General features: G+C 51.8%; 1 protein-coding gene across 1 annotated transcript in view; it reads right to left on the reverse strand.

Annotated features, from left to right (window-relative positions):
- Positions 1 to 17,354, reverse strand: part of Ccdc167 (coiled-coil domain containing 167) — an 80,903-nt gene extending 63,549 nt beyond the window's left edge. The window contains exons 1-2 of the mRNA XM_087598338.1: positions 17,165 to 17,354; positions 1,996 to 2,085 (exon numbers count right to left, since the gene is read on the reverse strand). Coding sequence (XP_087454464.1) covers positions 1,996 to 2,013 — 18 coding nt within the window. The 5' untranslated portion in view covers positions 2,014 to 2,085; positions 17,165 to 17,354. The remainder of the gene's footprint in view (positions 1 to 1,995; positions 2,086 to 17,164) is intronic.
- Positions 17,355 to 18,091: the final 737 nt, after the last annotated feature.

Here is an 18,091-nt window from a genome sequence, read left to right on the forward strand (position 1 = left end):
GAAATGAAATATAAAATCTGATAGGCAGGCTAGCTGATAAGCTACCCCACGGAGGGTCGCAACCCACAGGTTGAGAACCACTGCTTTATTGGGAAAGCAATAACCAGGCTGTCTGGGAAGCCTTCGACTGCTTTCTCAGCAGCCTCCTTCCCTAGGCATAGTACAGGTCAGGAAGCCAGGGGGCTTCTGGTTACAGCCTCAGGAGGCCTGCTGAGCCAGGGGTGGGTGGGTAGAGAAGCTCTCCAGCTTCCTCCTAGCACCATCTCTCTCTGGTTCATCCAATTACCACATGTCTCTGAGCCCTTGTGGGGGACACGCTTTGAACTCAGGGCGGTGGGGGACATTTACAGCCAGACCCTGTGCAAGCCTGTGATCCCAGCGTTTAGAAGCTACCCACATGAGGACTGAGTTTGAAGCATGGAGTAAAGATAGGATGTTTCTGAATAAGCTAGGCTTTGCCTAGAGAGGCCAGCTACAGTCTCAGAGGGTGGCCCAGCCTGGCCTGGTCCCTAATCCAGCAAGGGTGTGAATATCAAGAGGCCACAGTACTTTGTGGAGCAGGTGTTTCTGCAGGATGAGGAGGTAGGAGGGTTGTGGAAACTGGCTTGTTGCCTGGGCCAGCAGGTTTCTGGCTTTTTCTCTCTTAGGCTGCTTGACTTGCTTGCCCATCTCGAGAACCTCACATATACACTCTCTCTCGTTTTCTTCTCTCACCACACCCCTCCTTTCCCATCTTCACCTGGTAGCTAAGGGGGGCAGGGGTGCCATTTCTCCTGATGTGAGCGCCTGGCATTGTAAGTTCAAATCCTGACCTCACCACACCTTGACAAGCATTTTCCTTCCTCGTGCCAAGCTTTGGCTTCTGATGTGTAAAAAACGGTATGTCCTGTTCCTACTGTGGCTGGGGTTTACAAGACCCAGTGTCTGAGGAACAGTGTAGGTGGCCGTCAGGTTCAGGGCAGTCTGACCTTCTCTGCAGAGGTCAAGAACAACAGGGAGTGCTGACAGGGTGGTCATGTGGGCCAGAGATCCCGCCTCACTCTTGGCTCTCTGTGGACCCAAATCATGCTGCCCAAGGGACTTGAGATGTCTCCCCACACCCAGCTGAACTCAGGAAGACAGGCACCGACTGGTATGGGAGCTATTAGCTTTTGGTCTCCGAATACCAACAGCCCTTTTTGACTTCTCTTAATTCCTTCCAGAGGGATTGGTGCCCACATTCCCACATTTGTGAGGCTTCCCTTCCCCGAGTCTCCCTTGGCCTCACCTACCAATGGCTTTCCCAGGACCAGGTGCCTCTCTACCCCAGGTCCTCCCAAAGGATGCCCACGTCTCCCTCAGAGCAGGAACACATAGCAGGTCTAAGAGAGGCTAACTCCCCGGAGGATTTTCCTCATCTTGGTAGCGTATAAAGTCCACGGAGGGAGACAACTTGGATAAAATCACACACGGAGATTCACTTTGCTGGGATTTGGCGCTGCTCCCCCCGCCCCCGCAAGCCCCAGATGGTCTCTGCCCCGAGTAGTCATCCCCACAGGGGCATCTGTCATCAATGTCTCCAGCATCTCCCCTCCCTTGACCTTCCTTCCAGTCCAGACTCAATTACCCAGCATCCCGCGCATGCCCTCTGCTCCTGAGCCCGCCCACTCTTTCCGTTTAAAGCCTGTGGCCTCCCCCAGCTACCAAAGCTTGACCCGGCCCTTTCTGCTGAACTTGGACCGGCCATGTCTTCACTTTGAGACCATTTTCTACCTCCCGGCCCAGAGGAAGCCGAGGAAGCAGTCCTCACCGAGATGTTGCTGAGTGGAAACTGTAGCCACCAGTTTCCCTAAGAGCTGGGCAGTGGGGAGGGCGTCCACGGACAGAGGGTACAGTGTATGCAGAGACCGAGGCATGGCAGAAGCAGAAGAGGCCAGAAGTGTCTGGCTCTCTGTTGCTATCACGAACACCTCAGACAAACCAACTTATGAAGATGAGAAGTTCGTTTCGACTCACGGTTCTAGAAGCTTCCATCCACGGTCACTCAGTTCCCTGTTGCTTTGGGCCTGTGGCAACTCAGGACATTACGGCAGAAGGGTGTGGCAGCTGAGAAGCAGAGAGGAAAGAAACAGGGATTGGGGATTTAGCTCAGTGGTAGAGCGCTTGCCTAGCAAGCGCAAGGCCCTGGGTTCGGTCCCCAGCTCTGAAAAAAAGAAAAGAAAAAAAAAAAAAAAAGAGAGGAAAGAAACAGAAGAGGGGACCTAAGGTCTCAAAGGTAGCAACCTTCCAGGAGGCCCTGTGTCCTCTAAAAGATCTACTACTTTTCAAGAGTGACACATGTGTCTGCCAAGTCAAAGGGATATTCCAGATACTAAGCATATGGTGGGAGGAGCAGGGGGCAGTTAGGGAAGCTTGGCTGCTGCTGAAAGAGGCCTTGCTTTATCCCCAAGAGCATGAGACCTGACAGAAGCTAGTCCAGGAGCGACTTCACACATATTGGCCAACTCTTCCCCACAATTCTCTTTTATCCTCGGATTTAGCTGGGAGAGCCTAGGGCCAACACACCCGCGTACCCAGTAAATATCACACTTACATTTTTTAAAGATTTATTTATTTATTATGTATATAGTGTTCTGCCTGCATGTACACTTGCACACCAGAAGAGGGCATCGGATCCCATTACAGATGATTGTGAGCCACCGTGTGGTTGCTGGGAATTGAACTCAGGACCTTGGGAAGAGCAGTCAGTGCTCTAACCACTGATCCATCTCTCCAGCCCCCGATACCACACTTACCTCTCACTATATCCCAGAATCAAGCCGTACATCTGTCCAGGAAGGCCCCTGGGGCTTCAGCCCACCTCACTGGTCTCTCCTCACCATGGCCCCCAAATCATGCCCTGCATTTCTTTGGGTCTTGAGGTAGTGACGGAACACGGGGATGTTGTATGGATTTGTTGGGGGCTTACCCTCCTTCAGAGACCCTTTCCTATCCCCACGTGGTACCACACCCAGTTTTTTTTTTCTTGTTGACTGGGGAGGGTTTTGACTGTGGTCTGGAAGAACATGGGGGTCTAAGGTTACACCCCCCCCACACACACACACACTGTTAGAGCATGGGGTTCTTTCCCTTTGTAACTCTTGGTCCTGTTTGTCATTGTGTAACTGGGAGTTGTTCTCAGTCTGTCCTCAGCATACCCCCGGCTTTTATATTCCATGGACTCCTGGTCCTGGCACCAGGGGTGGGAATGGTTGTATGAACATCTTGAGTCTCTGCTTAGGCCTGGGCTCCACAGGGGCAGGGATCTGCTTCTCTATCCAGACTGTCATTCCTTTGCTCCCATACAGGGTGGGAGCCTGCTTCCTGTCTGTCTTCTATGATCCCCTGGCCTAGCCAGGGCTAGAACAGGGTTAAAATTCCTTCCCACGAGGAGACTTTTCTCCTCCGCAGGTCCCAATAACAAACTGAGGCACAGTTCCACCAACATTCACTCTGGGCGAGCCAACGAGTTTACTAGCATAGGCGAAGGGTTACTTGCAGGGACCTCCTCCCCCAAGATGCTACACCAGAAAATCTTTACCCAGCAGGGACTATGGGCTGATTTCCCCACAGCAGCACTGATGGATCAAGTTCTACATCCCTGGTCTTCCCTAGCCTGTGTACACTCTAGCTCTGTCCCAAGGCAACATTCAGCTAGATCACAATTCTGTACAACAGGCCAGATAGCCAGGTGAGGATCTCGTCACCCGCCCCACCCCTCCATGGGGCAGGAGGGCACAAATAGCAAACCCAGCTGGGAGGAGCCTTTGTAAGCCAATACAGTCGAACGCCCCAAGATATAAGTGATTGGCTCGGAGGACAGTCATGCACAAGCAGGTCCCAGGGTTGAGGCACAGGCAGTTGGGGTACTGCACAGCTCTGACCCCAGCCAACTCCTCTGACAGAAAGATCTCCAAGGGAAAAAAAAAAAAAAAGATCTCCAAGGAAACCCCTGCTTGTGCTTCAAAAGCTGACCCCCAGCCTCAAATCTCTGCTGTTTGCTCGGAAAGGCCACACCTCCTCCCTACCTTTAAATACACCACCATGTGGCTTAGCAGGTACAGTAGCTTGAGGCCAAACATCAAAACTTGAGTTCAACCTGCAGAACCCGTGAGAACTGGGTCCCTCGAGTTGTCCTCTGACCTCCACATGCTGTCCTTCTGTCTGTCTGTCTGCATTACAGGTGCTTTGTGCTACACTATACGTCTTATATTCCTTCAGGCATGTTTGCATGCACGTGAGCACGGGACCAAGTATTAGGAAGGTTACCCCATTGCTACCCACTTAGTTTTAGAGAGAAACCCTCTTGCTCTGTTGGGGGCTCACCAGTTTGGCCAGCCCAGCTGAGCAGCAAGCCCCAGGGATCCTCATGTCTCTGCCCCCACATAGCCCTGGGATTGGCGATGTCTACCATGGGTCCAGATATTAACATGAGCGCTGAGGACTCAGGCTCAGGCCTCCTGCTTATGTGGTAAACACTTTACCCCTGAGCGAGCTGTCTCCCTTGTCTCTGCGTTCAGTGTTTTGGCTCTCTTTGTCCCTGTCTGCTCTCTGTTTGCATCCCCAGGTCTTCCGGGCCTCACCCCCTTGCCCTTCTAGCTGCAACAGCTCCTCTGTTTGTCACCACCTCTTGCTTAGCGAGCTCACAAGGCAAGTGAAGAGAAAAGGGGAGGGGACTCTAACCCGACAGCCAGAAACCCCAAGCAAGTGTCAGTGGTGAGGTGTGGTGGTGAGGTGTCACTGAATAAACACACAGCTTTTACCTTTTACCTCTTCCTTGAGGGGGTGGGGGTTGGGGAACCACTAGGGAGGGAGACTGGAAGAATGGGTCCAGAGCAGAGCAGATGGTGGGGCTCAGAGACCCAGACAGAAGAGCTGGAGGCTCTGAAACAAAAGGGGGTGCTGGTGTCCGACTACAGGCACCTAGCTGAGGGTTTTTGACACTGGGCACAGGGATTTGATAGGAGTCCACGCCCATGGGATGTGTGTGTGTGTGTGTGTGTGTGTGTGTGTGTGTGTGTGTGTGTGTGAGAGAGAGAGAGAGAGCATGTGTGTGTATGTGCATGTGCATTTGTGTGTATGTGCACGTGCATGTGTGTGTGCATACATGCATGTGTACACACATACAACTATTATATGTAGGTATGGCAGTCATTAATACAATTTGCTGCGAACTTGTTTAGGCTCCCAGCCTCTAGGTAGCACTTCTTGACTATGTCTGGGTTGGAAGGGCCATGTGACCAGTTCTGGCCAATAAGCATTTCTGATCAGTGAAATTTACTTAAAAAAAAAAGGGGGGGTTGGGGATTTAGCTCAGTGGTAGAGCACTTGCCTAGCAAGCGCAAGGCCCTGGGTTCGGTCCCCAGCTCCGAAAAAAAAAAAAAAAGAAAAAAGGAGAAAAAATATATACATATATACATATATACACACACACATATATGTGTGTGTGTGTGTATATATATATATATATGTACTGTCAACTGTCTTCAGACACACCAGAAGAGGGCGTCAGATCCCATTACAGACGGTTGTGAGCCACCATGTGGTTGCTGGGATTTGAACCTAGGACCTCTGGAAGGGCAGTCAGTGCTCTTAACCATGGAGCCATCTCTCCAGCCCCATCTCAGTAAAATTTACTTTCGTGTTCTAGTAGTCATTTCCCCCCTACCCCTAACCCCTGCACCCCACCCCCAACCAGGTGTGAGCTGTTGCATTTCATGTCTGATGTCAGCCTGGGGCCTGGAGCTACTGTGGTGAGAGACTGAAGTGTGAGACAATACTGACCGCTGTAGTTTGATCTGTGGAGGTTTTAGACTCGTTAACTGCAACGTAACTTTGCCTATCCTGTCTGACACAAGAGCTCCTATATTTGTTTAACCATGCATATGTGCCTCATGTGTACAAGCATGTGTGTTTGCGTGAGCGGGAGGACAAATCTCTGTGTTCTTTAAATTCTGTTTACATTTTCATGTTTGTGTGTGCGCACGCACGTGCATGCGTGCGAGGGCGTGACTGGACGTCAGAAGACAGCTGTTGGGAGTCAGTCCTTTCCCTCCACCAGGTAGGTCCTGGAGATTGAGCTCAAGTCATCGGGTGGACAAGCCAGGACTTGGTGGCATGTATCGTTAAATCTTTATCTGATGAGCCACCTTACCCTCCCCTCTGCTGTGTTTCTGACACATAGACCCAGCCTTGAGCAAACCAAAGACACCCCCTCTTCCCAACCCCTCACACCCTTCTTCACAGTGAAACACGGGGTGCTACTTGTCTCCTACTCCCAGGCCTTGCCTCTGCAGCTGCTCTCACTGCCCTGAGGGATCCTAAGGTGTCTATTTCTTGGGCTCCCTGGTTCCGCTTCTGACCCCCATATTGCTGGCAGAATGAATGACTCTGGGGTGGGGATGGTGACCTGAACCTGGCCACTTAGAACCTTGCTGTAGGGACCATCAGGAAGCACAGGTCTTCCCTCTGGGTCTCACCAGGGAGGGGTGGGCAGTCAGGTAGAGTGATGCCAAGAGGAAGAGACTGCAGGGGCTGGGGGTTGGTGCTGCCTGTGATCAGTATGGGGACACTGGAGCCTACCGGCCTGGGCTAGGATCTTGCTGATTGATTGCTTGCTTGGTTGGTTGCTTGGTTGATTGGGACAGGGTGTCGTGTGTCTCAGGCAAGCCTGGAACTTACTAGGTGACTGAGGATGACCTTGATCTTCTGAACCTCTAAAAGCTGGGATTGCTGATGGAATGGCACCAAGGTCATTTATGCCATGCTGCAGATTGAACCCAAGCCTTGTGCATGCTAATACCCGACGGACTGAGCTCAGCCCTGGCCTTGGGTGGATTTGCTGTACTCAGAGTAGAGCCTGCTCTGCTCTATTCTGACAGCCGACATCTGCCAGGACCACTTCCTGAACCAGCACGAGTTACATCTTTGTTACTGGCCCTGACCATTGAAGTTAAGTCCCTCTTTCCCTGCCTGACACTGCCTAAGAGGAAGGAGATTCCTTCCTCCCATTTTCCCTCGATCTGAAAAAACCCAAATTCCCCTTTCAAGGGGCCAGAGAGAGAACTTCGTGGGTAAAGACACCTGCCTCCAAGCCTGACAGCCTAAGTAAAATCCCAGGAACCACATAATGGAAGGACAGAACCATCTCCTACAAGTTGTCTTTGTTCCTTCAAGCCCATGTCTTGGCAGGCATACAGACAGACAGACAGACAGACACAAATGTAATAAACATCTTGTTAGGTCCTCTTCACATTCCGCCCACATCTTTTCTGGTTTTAAGGGATGCTACCACTCCATCGGACAGCACGGCAGCACGGGGGACACCCCTCTTTTTTTTGGTTCTTTTTTTCGGAGCTGGGGGACACCCCTCTTTGAACTTTACCTCACCCATTAGCATCCCTTGCCGGCATCACTCCTCCCAGCCCACAGCCTCATTAAGCTGTCCTTGAAGGACTCCAATGGAATGGATCCTGCTTCCTGCCAAACTGGATCATTAATCAGATATCTGCTGCCAACATCACAGGCGCCTCTCATAGGTGCCCTCGGCTGTTCTCCACCTGCCTCTGCTGCCTCCTGCGTCCTGTCTGTGACCTCACTCTCCTGACTCCCAACGAGATGCTTCTCCCAGGGACATAGCCTCCCTATCAGGTTCTCCCCAGTGCCTGCTCTGAGCCAGGCTCAGTTCTCCCTCCTGGCTGGTCACCTCTGGTCCCCACAGGGTCTTCAGCCACAGTGTAGGCTGGGAGTCCAGCCTTGGCCCACAGACTCTGGTCAGAATTTCCAACTGCTCCTGGAAACGAGGCCGGGTGTTCATGAACACCTCAGACACAGCACATTCCAAGTTGAAGCTCCTTCCCAAAGCCCACTCTCCTTCCATGTGACCTTTTGGAGTGTGGATTGTCATTTGCCCCCTGCACAGGACTCTGTCTGGATGTCCATTTTGCCATCTGTTTCCTTCCTCCTGGGTCCTGTCCTTTGGATCGCCAAAATGTTTCACGAAGCTCCCTTAAAGCCATTCTTTTTTTTTTTTTTTCCCTTAAGAGGTAAACGCCCACATGCATGCGCACAGGAACATACCCCTCGCCATTTTTTTCCCCCCCGGAGCTGGGGACCGAACCCAGGGCCCTGCGCTTCCTAGGCAAGCGCTCTACCACTGAGCTAAATCCCTAACTCCCCTTAAAGCCATTCTTACCACACTGGCACTGCTTCCTGCCTTCCTGATGTCCACCTTCACTGTAGGGAAGCTCCTTAAATGACTTCCCAGGCTCCCACGCTGTCTGAAACCACCCTTCACATTACAGATCTGAGCCTGGGACTCCCCCCGCTCTCCAAGACAAACTGGACCTGCTGCGCTCTGCCCTCAATGTATCTCGGCGGCTCCTCCAGAGCTCTCACCCTGGGAGCATAGAGACACTTCCAATGCCCTACTCCACCTCACTCTGCCCTGGCTACCCTGGCCTTTCTGACCTTTGACCCATCCTGGTCAACCTTGGTCAGTCTGTCTATCCGACTATCTCTCCTTCTTCTCCTTCCTCTCTGTCCTTGTTTTCCTGTTTTTCTTTAACCCCCTCCCCCTCCCCCCTTCTCCCCCCTCTCCCTCTCTTTTTCCTCCTCCTTCTCCTTCTCCTCCTCCTTTTTTTTTTTTTTTTTTAGACCAGGCTGGCTTCAAACTCACAGAGATTGACGTGCGCCACCGTGCCTGGCATCTTACTCGTGGCTTAAAGCCACTTTAGCGGGGTTGGGGATTTAGCTCAGTGGTAGAGCGCTTGCCTAGGAAGCGCAAGGCCCTGGGTTCGGTCCCCAGCTCCTGAAAGAAAGAACCAAAAAAAAAAAAAAAAAAAAAAAAAAAAAAAAAGCCACTTTAGCGGCATTTCCTCCAGACAGGGGCAGGTGTGCCAGATGGTTTGCTTTGCTCTCAAGAGGACTAAGGGGGCTGTGAAGAAGAGGAAAGGAAACCCCTTTTCGCTGTTAACTGCCCCTCCTCTTGCAGTAGGATGCTGAGCTAGCTGCTGAACTTTTCTGGGATTTCCCTGTAGAAACTTCCGCCACCCTGGGAATTCATTTCTCTCAAGCAGGGACTTTGTCTCCTCTGCATGACTGCTGGCCCTGCCTCGGGCTTCCTGTTTTACCCTTTGCACCCTCGCTGAATCCCAGGGAAGGTTCCCCACAAGGCTGTCCGTCATGGATCCTGCTTTCCCTACCGGCTAGTGGTGATGGTGGTGGGGACTGGCTGCTGGAACAGCCTTGCGCCTTCATGCCGGGTTCAGCCCACAGAAGAGCTCATCAGCCCCACCCACCCAACTTCATCCCCACTCCCCTTGGAATCAGCCTCTGCTTTTTCAAGAACAATAACCTGGCTGGCTATTTGGGGGAGGAACTAGAGTCTAGGGAGTAGGAAGAGGAGGGTAGAGAAAAGTGAAGTATTTCAAGTATTTAAAGCACGACCAGAGGACGGCAGGGGAGTGATGGGACTGGCTCAGATGCCTAGGCCAAGCAACTTAGCAGGAAGCCTTTCTCTTGCCCTTCCCTGAGGAGCAGTTTTCCACCAGGACCATTATTTATGAACCTGAGGACTGGGAGGGAAGAGAGGAGGATCACGTGGTCCCACCGTCATGGAAACCTTCTCTGAATGGGGCCTCAAACGCGAGCGCCCCCTTGTGGGTGGCAGAGGAGCAGCACTCACCGCTGGGATGCCCCGTCACAGAGTTAATGGCGCTCAAGGTGGCGGGAGGCGACTTGATCTATCAGCGGGTCGAGCCATTCATTACTCCAGCACATCCATCATCCTCACCAGGCTGTGAGATGTTGGCCTTTCTGCCATCTGCCATGGATGCCTGGATAGTTCCTAGCTGTCACTGAAGGCTCTGGGTGTCTGCCCACTTGATGACTCTTTCCTCCGGTCCTGGGTCCAGTAAGCTCCCTTTGAGGTTCGTCCATCTTGTCTCCCCGCCTATCTGGTCTCCAGGCAGTACCATAGTCTTCCTGCAGTACCATGCCCGTTGTCTCCCTCCCTCTCCCTCCCCCTCCCCTCTCCCTCCCCTCCCCTCCCCCTCTCCATGTGTATCCGCACACCCATTACCTAGCATCTGCCTATACTCCACGCAGTCCCCATTATCCATCATTTATCTACATATGTATCATTCATGCATACAGCCATCTATTATCCATCAGCTCCTTGAAGCCTCTTTTGAAGTCCCGCACTTTGCCACCGGGGTTAAGGCTGTCAAGCCTGCCTTCCCCAGCCAGGAGAACAAAGGCACCAAAGCGACTTAGAGGGAACAGAGAGGCCACTGGGGGCTGGGGGGGGGAGGGGGCATTAAGACAGCCGGGGGTTCGAGTTTAGAGGAGAGTAGAAAGACTCGTGGATGTGTCAGATCAGACGCTTCCACTCAGAACTCTAGTCTGTGTCTCCGTGACTTGAGACTCTTCTCTCCCACTTGCCCAGAGAGCAAGAGGACTAGGTGGCATTTGCGGCCAGGGAGCCTCATGCTGTACACAAATGGGGATTGTTTGCCAAAGGGGTGGTGATATCTGAAGGAGGGAAAGGCTGTGCGGGACTGTAGCCCAAGGGTTCGAGGGTCATGGGGCCAGGAGACAGGGATGAAGCTGGGACCGAGGCCAAATGCCCCTTCACACCACGCATGTGCGTGCTCAAGCATGCACCCCCGGAATGGTGACAGGAATGCAGATATTTAGGGCCAGGACTCCTTCGTTTAGCTAAAGAATTCTTGCTTAAACATCACAAGTCCCTCTTGGCCTCACGCTGATTTTATAAGCTTTGCTCCTCATGGTGCTGAGACATGGCCAGTGTCCCTCCTGCATGGACCAGTAGGCTATGGTTCTTTGTAACTTGGGTTCCCTCCCCCCCCCCACTCCCCTCTTCCTCTTGACTGCCGCCATTCCCGTGTCCCTCACACTGACAGAGGCAGTGGAAAGAGTTCTTGCACCGGGATGGAGCTCTCTTTTGGCCTATTTCAGAATCCCACATCTGGAGCGTACTCGAGCAGGAGGGAAATCTCCCATCTTGCCAACGAGGAGGAAATGCCCCCACGGTTCTGCCCGCCCCAGAAAGACAGGGCAGGCAAGGGACAGAGAGCTCTTACTCTCGGGACACAGGATAGGTCCCGGACTCCCAGGCCAAGCCTATGAGTTCAAAAATTCATTTTTGTAGCTCCTGAAGGCTTCTGGCGGGAGGCAGACCTGCCAAGGAGCAAGGTTTCCAGGAAGGTGAGAACAAGGCCCAGGTACTAAGGGCTGACTGAACACGCTGCCTCTTTCCCCAACATTCTTCCTTGGGTTAGGACAAGTCTGGGATGAGGGTCCAAGGGGACACTTGAGGTGGATCCATTAGATGAATCTATTAACATACAGGCAGTATGTTGGGGTGCTAAAGAGAGTCTATTAGGGCCCAAGTGACAGAAGCGTGGGTCTCATAGCTTTCGGAGGATGGGGATGTTTCACAGTTCAAGCTTCACCAGGCCTCGAAGGGAGGAAGCAGAGCCTGGGGGAGAGCAGGACATGTGGTCACCAATCTCCCTTTGGTGTAAACTCTCCTCCTCAGGTAAGAAACCCTGACACTTGAAAATCTGTTAGCCAGAAACTCACGGACAATGTCGGTAGCTGTTAGAGGGGAAAGGTTGCCAGGATAGGTGCCTGAGTGCAACTGGATTTTAAAAAAAAAAAAATGTGTGTGTGTGTGTGTGTGTGTGTGTGTGTGTGTGTGTGTGTGTGTGCTGGCAAAGGCCAGAAGGCAGCATCAGACCCCTTGGTTGTGAGGCATCTGATACGGGTGTACCATACCCGGCATCGAACTCTAGTTCTCTACAAGAGGCCCCGGCAGCTGGATTCTGACATTTCGAGCTCTCTCTTTGGTTCTGGGATTCTGGCATCGAGCTTGCAAACTGAGTTTAGGGCCTGGGGTGGGATAGGCAGGGGTGTCTGCTCCAAGGGTTAAAAAGCACTTAGCAGCAGCACATAATAAAAGAAAAATGTAAGAGAAAGAATATCCTAAGAACTTAATAAGCCACACGCAAAATTATCACGATTCTTTTCCTAGCCAGTTGAGTTTTCAGTGATTAAGAAAATGCAATTTCCTGTAATTAAATCTTAACAAGGAATGTTATTAAAAACACTCTGTCCCAGCTCCTGTAATAATTGTGTGCTACCCCAGAACAGTAAACAGAATTAGACTTTGCCTCGCACATGCTAATCCATGCGTCGTTTCGATCAAATTTGTCCTAATAACCTGTCGTCTTCTGAGACAGGGAAAGCAGGCAAGAGGCAGCCAGGCCCGAAGGCCAGGCAGGACCCTGTTCTGGGAATGCTGGCTTTGCCCCAGCCGTGGTGGGATTAGCCTTACTGAGCGTGTACTGCATGCCAGACCCCGAGCTCAGCTGGTTGCATGTGTAACATGAGATTTTGCTTGTATCCCATACAGCCTGAACTTGTTACACCGGTGGAGGCTCAGAGATCTTTCTTCTTTGTTCCTTTGAGACAGGGTCTCACTAGGTAGCTCTGGCTGTTCTGGAACTCACTATGTAGAGCCCCAAACTCATGGAGAGCTGCCTACCCATCCCCCTTTCTGAATGCTGGCATGGTAGATCTCCACACTCAGCTGTCAGAGAGCTTTTTTAATTCCCCCAAGCTCATGCTGATCTTACAAACTGACTCTGGTATGTGGCTTACAAGGTGTGTTCTCTCTCTCTCTCTCTCTCTCTCTCTCTCTCTCTCAGGACATCCTTTTCCCTGTGAGTGGCAGTGGCCAATACTGTGGAGGATACATGGTCACCGGAAGAACTTCTGTCCCCAGGTCACTCTGGCCACACAGCAGGAGACTGGGGCCTCTATTCAGAGAACTTGCTTTTCCTTTTAGAAAAGCCAAAAGGTTGGAGAAGATGTTGCTAAGAGACCAGTGTGAGGCGGTGTGAGGTGGAGGGCTAGCGATTGTATAGGGTGGGTTGGGGCTTTTTGCACAACCCTTGAATTTAGCTGAAAAGAAGATTCTAGCACAGTTCGGATGGGTTGGATTTGGAGGTAGGACAGACAGACTGCGTTTTCTGAGCCAGGGTGGCCATTCATACCTAATCTCAGCACTTGGGAAGAGGACAAAGACAGATCCAGAGTTTAAGGGGCATCCTTGGCTACAAAGCATGTGTGAGGTCAGCCTTGGCAACATGAGATCTTGTCTTAAAACCCAAGCAAGAAAAATCAACTAAACTAACAAAACTTCACAAAACTCGAAACCCCACCACTTCTCCCACACTTGGGTGCGTGTGCGGGCACACGTTATGAGCACATGCGCACACACGTGTAGATAAGTGAACATGGGTGTGTCTATGAGTTGCTGTGAGAGCAGGTGTGTGTGTGTATGTGTGTGTGTATGTGTTGACTCTGCATATGTGTTTAAGTAAGTGCTCAAGTGAGCCAATATGTGTGGGAACCGGATGAGTGTATCTAATACAATGTGCGTGCCAATAGAATGATGGAATAGACAAATGCATGATTGTGTGTGTGTGTGTGTGTGTGTGTGTGTGTGACTGTGTCTGAGTGTGTGAGCACAGTGTGCTCCTGGGCCCCTCCCCTCTCTGGCTTTCCCATCCTGGTAGACAGGGATGGGAACAGCACCATTGAGGTCCAGTTCCTAGTGCTGTCCCTTGAAGCAACAGCCAAGTCTCCCTTGGCGGCTTTTCCTATGCATGACCAGCCCAAAGCCGCCCTCAGCTTGCAAGCGCACAGGTGCCTGTGTCTCCGTCTCTCACACTTAGCGACTAATTAGTGCACCTAATTAAATCCCCGCTGAAGAGAGGGGAGGGCTCTGTTTTGGGCTCTAGGTGGCAAAGCCTTGGAAGACTCCGCCCCTCCTCTCTATGGAGAATGCGCATGCTCAGTGGAGACGGGATGGAAGGAAGGGGTGCTGAGGGCTTCCACAAGGCAGGACTCCTGTGCCCCAAATGCAACGCACCTACTGTGTGTAGCATACTGTGCAGGAAGTGGGTGAGGTGAGAAACGCACAGGACAACTAGGTTTCTATTCTACACCCGTCCCGTGGTCACCCTGCCTCCAAATTGTCATCCCAGATTTCACCTCATCTTTCCTGTCTCCGGGTCATCTCTGGCTGTTTCTCCCGCTCCTCACCCTCCTACAAGTATGCGGAGTCTTTCCGTTTACCCGCCTGCCTCCCCAGACAGAAAGGAACTGGAGGGCTATTGAGGAAGCTCAATGAACCAGAGATTGGCTCCAAGCACCCACATTGGCTCCTGGGGATCCAATGCCTTCTTCTGGTCATCTGCGGGCACAGGCACATGCACACATACACACGCATGCACACATACACATGCACACACATGCACCACATACACACATATACATGCATACATGCGCATGCACATGCGTGCACACACATATACACACACACATACACATGCACACATAAAAATTAAGAAAAACGGGGAAAATCCTTTGGTTCCAACGACCTTGCTTCATGCCTCTACAGAGCTCCATAGTCCACTCAGTACGAGGAACCACAGGAAGGTGATGGAGTTCCTCAAGGGAGCCCCAGAAGGTAGAAGGGACACCCAGGTCCTGCCTCAGGCTCTCAGCATGGGCAAGTCCTAAGTGCTATCCTGACACGTTTCCCTGCCAGCTGAGTCTGACATAGGGAGTCCCTGCTAGTGATTGACTCAGGTGGAGACAAACAGCAGATATGGTGGTCCCTAGAAGGTCTAGCATACAGCATACATGAACACTGACATGCGCATAAATACACATATAAGTAAGTAGTAAAAGGCCAGAGAGGTGACTCAAGGGTTAAGAGTGCTTGCTGTAAAATCATGGGGACCCGAGTTCAAATCCCAGCACCTGCCCAGCTAGTTAGGCATCTCACATATATCTGTAACCCTACCTCCAAGGGGGGAGTGGAGGCAGGAGGATGGCTGGGACTTCTAACCTAGCTGAGGGAACATGAGCCATACGTTCAGGGAGAGCTGATGCTTTGAAGAAATGGGCAGAAAGTGATGGGGAACACCCCTCCCATCAGGCTATCTCTGACTACCAGGAGCCCAGGATAGGGCCATGGGATGAGGTAATTGAGGAAGTTCTCTAGAACAGAGGCAGCTGTGAACTTTGGCAGTTGGGGGCAAATGGGATAGGCCTGAGTTTCTGGATAAGAGCAGCACCCCCACCCCCACACAAGAGCCTCTAGTGAACCCCCTAACCCCCCATGGTACTCTTCACACTAGGTATGGCCTCTGGGTCTGCCTTAGGAATGAGGAAAAAATAGATGCTCAGTCCGTGAGAGTTTTTTCATTTTAATTCTGCATGGAAGGATGGCCATTCTAATGTGAACACACAAAGGACAGTGCCTTAGTCTCTGTGGGCCGCTAAAACAGAAACCGCTCAAGCAGCCAGCCACACAAGAGAAACGTGTCGCCCACCAAAGAAGAGCAGGGGCTAGCCACCAGCGGACCAGTGTCTGTTAAGAATAGCCTTAAACCCTTGGTCTCCTGCCTTAGCCTTCCAGTGCCAGGACTGGGACCCCAGAGAGTCTTTTCTAAGGGCAATGGCAGAACTCCCAGGTGGAGCCCTCAAGACCCAGCCGTGGCCTAAAGGCTTCCCCTTGTAATGCTGTGCCATCAGGGACTAGGTTGCAACTGAGGAGTCTTGGGGGACCCAGACCCTCGAACCTGGTTCACGGCGTATCTACCTCCTCTGGACGCTCACTACCTGGTTTCCCTTTCCCTTCCCTAACTGCCCTTGCACGATCCCCTCCCAGCATCCCCCACTGACCTCCCACAATGGAGGAATAGCTGCTCTTCATACCTCAAGAGAGCACCTAGGCTGGCAGTGACCTGAACAGAGACAGGCCTGGGGGAACTCTCTGAGCTCGAATGAAGGATACCAGGAGAGGGTTTGCAGAGGTAGGTTGCCAGAGGACAGGAAGTTTAGAAAGGACGACCCAGGAGGAGGCTGAAGAACAGACATGGAAGAGGGGCTTGACTCTCCCAGAGGCCCTGAGCCACCTCAGCTGGGTATCTAGATGCCTGAGGCTTCCTGGACAGGGGTCAAGCCTGTCACAGTCATGGCCCATCATGAACCTGATGTCTGTCCCCCTCTTCCTTGGGCTCTGCTGGGGAAGAGACAATAGTCTAAGAAAGTGGACAGACTCTCCCGCCTCAGGAAACAAAACATACCTGGTCTAAGCTAGCCGGGGAAACGCTCGCTGTCTAGCTTGACTAGGAATTGGTGCATCAGTAGGCATGTGACCCACTTCAGGCCAAAGAGCTGCAGAGAAAGCCTACTGGGACTGAGAGAGTACACCCCAGGATCAAAGCCACTCCTCCTTCTTTCTGCCTGGAAAGCAGGTGAATCGCCTGGAGCTGTGGCTTATCTTGTGACCAGAAGGCAACAAGGCTGGAGATTAAAAAGGATACCACCTGGAGGACGGGCGCCAGAGCTCCCAGAATGCAACGGGAGGCTCCGTTCCTTATAACCTAGTCGCTTACAGAGTCCCCCTCCCAACCCTTCCCCTGCTCCTCCGGTATGAGCAAGCCTCATCCTAACAGAACTGGATTAGAACTCTTGCGATGGTTGCCCATCCACTGAAGGCCCCGGATGGATGGCCACGGAGTTGAGGGGACACCCCTACTTTGCAGTTAGGTGGACGTAGAAGTCAATCTCGTGTCTGCTGGGGTTTCCTTGAGATGCTCTGGATTCTAAACTCAGTGTGGTAAAATAAATTCGGAATATCCGCTTGGCAGGCACGATGGTGGGGGGACTCCTGTGTAATTGTAATATTTAGAGTAAGGCAACATGGTTCCACGTGGAAAGGTTTAACGGGAGAAGAAGAGGAGAGGAGTAGAGGCCCGCCATGAGCACGTGGAGGGAAGGGGGAGGGGAATGGCGAGAGAAGGGACAAAGGGGAAGAGGGGAAGAACAAGAGCAAGAAGCAAGAGAGAGAATGAGGAGGGTCCATGCAGCCTCTTTTATACTAAGTCAGGCAAACCTGGCTGTTGCCAGGTAACTGTGGGGCGGAGCATACCTGGCTGTTGCCAGGTAACTGTGGGGGTGGAGCTTAGAATGCCAACAAAAAGGACTTCTAAAATGAATCTCTCTATATACATAAAGGGAATTTATTAGAATGACTTACAGGCCGAATCCAAGAATGGCTGGCTGTGAAGCGAAAGTCCGAGGATCCTGCAGTTAATTCAGTCCGTGAGGCTGGCTGTCTCCGCTGGTCTTCTGTGTACTCTGGAAGCCTGAAGAAGTTGCTCTAACTTCCAGAAGTGGACCGGCTCGCCAGGCGAAAGCAGGCAAAGACCAAAGCTTCCGTCTTCTCTGTCCTTATATAGGTTTCCGGCAGAAGGCGTGGCGCCGGTTAGAGGCTTGTTTCGCCAATTCAAAAGAACTGGGTCAAAGCTGTGTCTTCCTGCTTTAGTTCAAAAGATCTGGATTAGAAGTGGATCTTCCAATTAAATAAAATTAAGCAAATTAAGCACACACACAGAAATCCCTCACAGGTAGGTTCCTCCGTTTTTGGGTCTTAGTTAACACCAGATCTGCGTAGTCAAGGGGACAACCAAAAATAGCTGTCACAGACCCTGTATCAAGAAATCAAACCGGGGCTGGAGAGATGGCTCAGCGGTTAAAAGCACTGATTGCTCTTCCAGAGGACCTGAGTTCGATTCCCAGCAACCACATGGTGGCTCACAACCATCTGTAATGGGGATCCGATGCCCTCTTCTGGTGTGTCTGAAAGACAGCCACAGTGTACTCATGATATATATAAAATAAATAAATAACATCCAAAAGAAGAAAAAAGTAAACCAAACCGGGGCCAGCAAGATGGCTCCGTCAGTGCCTAAAAGCACTCGCGCTGACACCCGGACCACCTGCATCTGATCCCCATCCTCCCTAAAGGCAGAAAGAAGGAGCGAAACAAGCCCACAAAGTTTTTCTCTGACCTGTTGTGCCCGACTGTCCTCTGAGCCAAACAACCACCATCCTGAGGAGCTCCGCTGTGACCCCTTGCAAAAGGATCATCCGAGCTGGGCTTGTTGGCTGTTTACACTTTTCA

This window comes from Rattus norvegicus, chromosome 20 (genome assembly GCF_021556685.1).
Source record: "Rattus norvegicus strain SHRSP/BbbUtx chromosome 20, alternate assembly SHRSP_T2T, whole genome shotgun sequence".
NCBI classification, from domain to species: Eukaryota; Metazoa; Chordata; class Mammalia; order Rodentia; family Muridae; genus Rattus; species Rattus norvegicus.